At 38.9% G+C, this 5,000-nt stretch overlaps 1 protein-coding gene across 2 annotated transcripts in view; it reads right to left on the bottom strand.

The window, feature by feature from the left end:
* LOC138045725 (peroxisome assembly protein 26-like) overlaps window positions 1–5,000 on the bottom strand; it is a 13,735-nt gene that overhangs the window by 1,716 nt on the left and 7,019 nt on the right. Inside the window, exons 3-6 of one of the 2 annotated variants that reach the window (XM_068892316.1) lie at window positions 4,471–4,678; window positions 3,992–4,147; window positions 2,599–2,710; window positions 1,006–1,182 (exon numbers count right to left, since the gene is read on the bottom strand). In XM_068892316.1, coding sequence (XP_068748417.1) covers window positions 1,006–1,182; window positions 2,599–2,710; window positions 3,992–4,147; window positions 4,471–4,678 — 653 coding nt within the window. The remainder of the gene's footprint in view (window positions 1–1,005; window positions 1,183–2,598; window positions 2,711–3,991; window positions 4,148–4,470; window positions 4,679–5,000) is intronic. The other variant, XM_068892317.1, reaches the window with a different exon arrangement.

Raw genomic sequence — 5,000 nt, 5'->3', positions numbered from 1 at the left:
AAGTCGTCTTGGGTTGGCGACCTATTAACAGTGGAGCGTCGACAAAGCTGGTGCCAGTTGTCTTCACCATCATATTACCTATCTGCTTTGTAAACGTTTCGCACGAAAAACAGACATGTTTGAGAGATACCTTAACCTTGAAGATTCGATTCCTGATTTTTTTCCCAAGTATCACCGCGCCATTTTTTCACTTATGAGGGTTGCCATTAACTATTAAATTTTCGACCTCGGATAATTTTTTTCTAGCTTTCTGACTGCGTGCGGGAAGGAAAATTTCCCGGGAAAAAACAGCTGACACGTTCAGAATTTGATGAAATTTAATAAAACTATTATTCCATTTGCGCTTGTTGGATATGAGACCGGTTATAGCCAACTCATACCCAACGCGCGTTCATAGCATTAATTATAATCCATTGGAAGCCTTTTAGATAATAACAGAAGCTGACAGAAGACTGTGCAGTAACGGACATAACCATACTCAGTTTCTGAGTTCGCTGGTGGCTCGGTTGAGAGTCGGGCTGTTATGCGGCAGGTCGCGGGTTCTAACCCTGGCTGGATCAACAATCAGGATCTTAAAATAACTTAGACGGAAGTGCTGCCTTTGTAATGACATCTGCAAATGGTCAGACTTTCACGTCTTCTCGGATAAGGACATTAAACCGTAGGCCCCGTCTCACATATATCCTCTATGTTCATAAGTTCCCTGTGAAACGGTAAAGAACCCACACAATATTCGAGAATAGTAGGGGATGAAGTCCCCGGTGTTGTGGCTGTCCTGTTCTCTCCAGCAGAAGTGGCCGGATTGGCAGTGATTATGGTGTATGAGGCCACCTAAGCAGAAATAGCCATAAGTCAAAAAACGAATCAGCCGAGTGCTGGAACATGTAGATGTAAATGTACGTTTTAGAACTCTCTACGCCGCGATGATTTAGCGGATTGGTGAAAAACTTGTTATGCACAACTAACCCCGCAGCTAAGCAGAAATTGCACGACAGGTATACTCACCGTGATCAGACCAACTTGCTGCATGAACCAAGGCATAAATGAAGAACAAAAGAATCAAAACTCTGAGAATTGTAATGAATTTCTTCCGGTGTTCAATGGACAGGTTCAAGCGAAAACGCCTTTCGAGGTTTCTGTAAACTGCTAACATTCTTGTTATCACTATGCTGAAGCCAACACCTGTCAAGGTACCACGTGTACAAAACAAACATCAAATATAGCCACATAAATTACACTCCTATTATTTGCCTTCCGTAAGAGCAAATCAAGGAGTTGTGGGTAGAAACCTGTTTATATAGCACCAAGGAGTTGGAGCTACCAATAAAGATAGTAACATCAAGAAGTTAGAATAACTAGTAGTAATCTCGGATTATTGAAGTGTGTTCGACAGTCGCCTGGCCTGTGTTTCCATAGGGTTCCAAGCTGGAAAATGTGACAAAAAGAGACAGTCATCAGATCGAGATCAATACGCGTGCGAGATTCCAAGCGAGGGTCCCCCTGCAAACAACAAAAAGAATCTTCGGGACCCCTTACAGAGAAAAATCTCGATTCCTTTTGGTAAGACCACACAATCACCCAAATGGCAATCTGAACAAAATTTGGACACGTTCTCATTCGATCGAACGCAAAAAAGCGGATTCGCAGTAATGAGCTACAATAATTGAAGATAAAAAGGGCAGCAGTTACACAACCCAGCTTGGATAGATAGTCAAATAATCATTTCCTGAAATAAACGGTAATAAAGAAATTTTTCAGCTGACATCTGACTGGAAACTTCTCCTGCACCTGAACCAGAGCAAATCTCAAATTGATATCTGAAAGGTCCTCACTTTTGTGCAGATGGTAACATTAAAAAATTACTCGGTTACTGTCTCACTAGGTCAATATCTTGCTTCAGATGTCCTTTGGATGCCAGAGGTAATTTCTCCATGAAGCCTAACCCTGTCATCCTCACCTAATGACTCCTAAGGGGGCCACTTACTGTATAAGGGAATCTCTGTTTACATTTTTGGCCTTATTAGCACAAGGTTATTGTTTTCTAATCAATCAGCCAAGAATGAAGTACTAAATATTGCATTGCATAATGAGCTATCTCTGAAAACGTGACCATGATATACCAGATCATCTCTGAGCAATATTGCTTTGAAAATTCGAAATCTTACAAAGAAGGTATGGAATCATTAGCGCTTTGGCCACCCACGAATTTTTGAGTTTTTGATGGCTATGGCCTAATAACTGGCTCGTTATCGAAGCTAAAAGGCTTCAAATTTGATATTTAATGTAGCTGAGTTTAACAAGTTTTTTTTACCTTTTGAAGTCAATTTGCAAAAAGCATGATGCCTTCTGTGAGTAAAACGTAAACAATGACTTCAGGAAAGATCCCCTTATAGATGTAAAGACGATTTGACTCGTCAAAGGGGAACCTCTTCGAGGCTTAAGGTTAGTATTCTTCTTTTTTCAACTGGCATTACCCTCTTGATTAGAAGAAAGCCACAATTATAGAACCAGTTCTGTTTTCAACTGCTGTTTGAGTAAAGTTAAACAATGTTTCCAAAGGACATAATAATGTATGGCATGAAAACCACAAATGCTTACTTGCTAAGAGTGTTTTCCTTCTGACAGTAGTGCTACCTTGCTTCTCTTTGGCATTGCACTGAGCTGCCGTGTCTTCACAAGAGTCAGCCTTAACTTGACGTGAACTGTATTCCTAATTAAATGAAGACAAAATGACTAACATGAACATAAACAACCGTTTCTTGCCAATACAATTAATGGTAAAATTAATTGTTTTTCTGTTACAGTAACTCTCAATGTTTAAGATAACACGGTGTCACAATGAGTCACTACGCTGCCACGCAAAACTTGTCCATCAGTGTAAGCATTTTATTTGTGGAATTTAAGCATTGTCCAATTGTAGCGCAAGAAATAACAGTGTAAAGCCAAACACAAGTGAAATCAAAGCTGGGTTGCCAATCACTTTAATAATATTATTGTATTCCCCTTCCTGCCCTGCCAGTCCAATTTGTTAATACTGATAGGCCATATCAAACAATGAGATACATAGACTGATAAAGGTTAGGAAACATGTAGTATTAACCTGAGCATCAGGCCTTTCTAAGGGAAGGGGGGAAGGGAGGGGGGAGAGAAAGGCTTTTCTTTTGTGCTCCTTCCTTAAAAAAATTAGAAAAGCCTGATACTCAGGTTAATGTAGTATCACAGCCATGTTAAGATTAAAAGTTGATGTAAGGATCTGTAACAATAACCTCCCATGCAGATGTTCTTAGGGCTTCGCCACACGTTCCTCCCTCACAAACATGTGCTGAAACGAAAAACCACCTCCGTTCATGGATTATGGACTAATCAAAGGCCAAGGCTGCTGCCTAAGAAAATTGACAAGAAATATTAAAAGTTAGTAACCCGAGTCACTTTTTCAAGAGCCCAGAATTAATTAATACCAGCAGGGATCATATTTACAAGAAAGTGAGGATGAATCAAGTAAGGCACCCATTCGGGCTACTTTTTCAGAAATTTGGTTGCCCGCACTCGCAAATAAGGCACCCCAGGCAACCGAGCGACCGTTAGGCAGCAACCTTGGAGGCCGTTTTCCAGTTTTGAATAAGCTTTTGTTTCGTATGGCATTCTTTCGCAGCACGTGATTGGCTATCTACAACACAATTATTGTGTTGTAGAATATTATTATTCAAGTGTAATGTAAACTTCTGTTATGATTGTATTTAGTCAATGTTGATTGGTTGATTTAAATAGAGGGCAAACGGAAGTGGTTTTTCGTTTCAGCAGGGGAGGGGAGGAACGTGTGAAGAAGCGTTAAGAACGTCTGCATGTGAGGCTACTGTAACAAAGAAATAGAGGATTCTTGAATTTCCAGACATGTGAGATGAAATAGAAAAAAATTAGTTGTTAGCCACTCCTGTTAACAAGAGAATACTGTAACACCAAAGAAGTTGGATTCTCATGTTGGGTACATTACTTGAAGTACGAAGAAGAAAGATTTCTGCTGGTTTTGTAGCAGTACTACTAGCAATCCAAAGGCTGTAAGGTGATCATGTTGGTACCATGTTATTAACACAAGATATGCAACGCAGTGTTTATTGAGGTCACAGAGTAGCCAACAGAATGTAAGCAACTGCAAAATAATGTACATGTATTGGTCACAAAAATACCATTCACCGAACTTCCTTTTATGAAATCTCTCCCATATTTACTTGGTCAAAAAATTCAAAGTTTTTCTGTGATAACAATGACTTTCCCAAAACATTCCCACATTGAAGAGGGATTAGGGTAGACTGGAGTAATGGTATATTTTTACTAGTCTCTCCAAACATCTTTTACAACTAAATAATCTACATGTATATTTCATATTTATTTGTTTATCATACCGAAAATGGTATAATCATGGCATTGACCTTAATTTTATACTGCATACATAATGAACATTTACATTCTCACCTGCTTTTGCTGTGAAGTGAGAACCTTATTTCCTTCCAAAAAAGTTTCAATTTTTCTGTGTAATCCTTGTGGAACCAAAACACAGTTGATGTAGAGTTCCGTTATTCTGAGATATTTTTGGTGGAGGAAATTCTTTTCACAACTAAGCCACTTCTCGGCCATTTCACCAGCTTCACCAAACTCTGATGCTTTTGAAAGCAAGCAAATGCTGTGGAGGATGACAAAAATCATACAGGAATTTCAAAAATATGTGTTATGCAACCTGTATATGTACCTATATGTCACAGATTAAATTTGATTTCAGGTCAACATGATTTAACCTAGCTTGAATTGCAATTCCTTTTTGTATCATGGTATTCAGTATCATAAGTAGAGACAAAGAATTACAAATCAACCTAGGTTAAAATCATTTTGACTTGAAATGAAATTTAACCAGTCACAAATACATCTTACAGCTCCACCAATGCAGTTCTGACCAGTGGAGTGTATCTTTCTATGGAGTTTAATAAATCTCTGCCAAAATTCAACAT

The sequence above is a fragment of the Montipora capricornis genome, chromosome 4, assembly GCF_036669925.1.
Source record: "Montipora capricornis isolate CH-2021 chromosome 4, ASM3666992v2, whole genome shotgun sequence".
Taxonomy (NCBI): domain Eukaryota; kingdom Metazoa; phylum Cnidaria; class Anthozoa; order Scleractinia; family Acroporidae; genus Montipora; species Montipora capricornis.
Note: the sequence above shows the minus strand (reverse complement) of the source record. Positions and strands in the feature narration are given on the sequence as shown.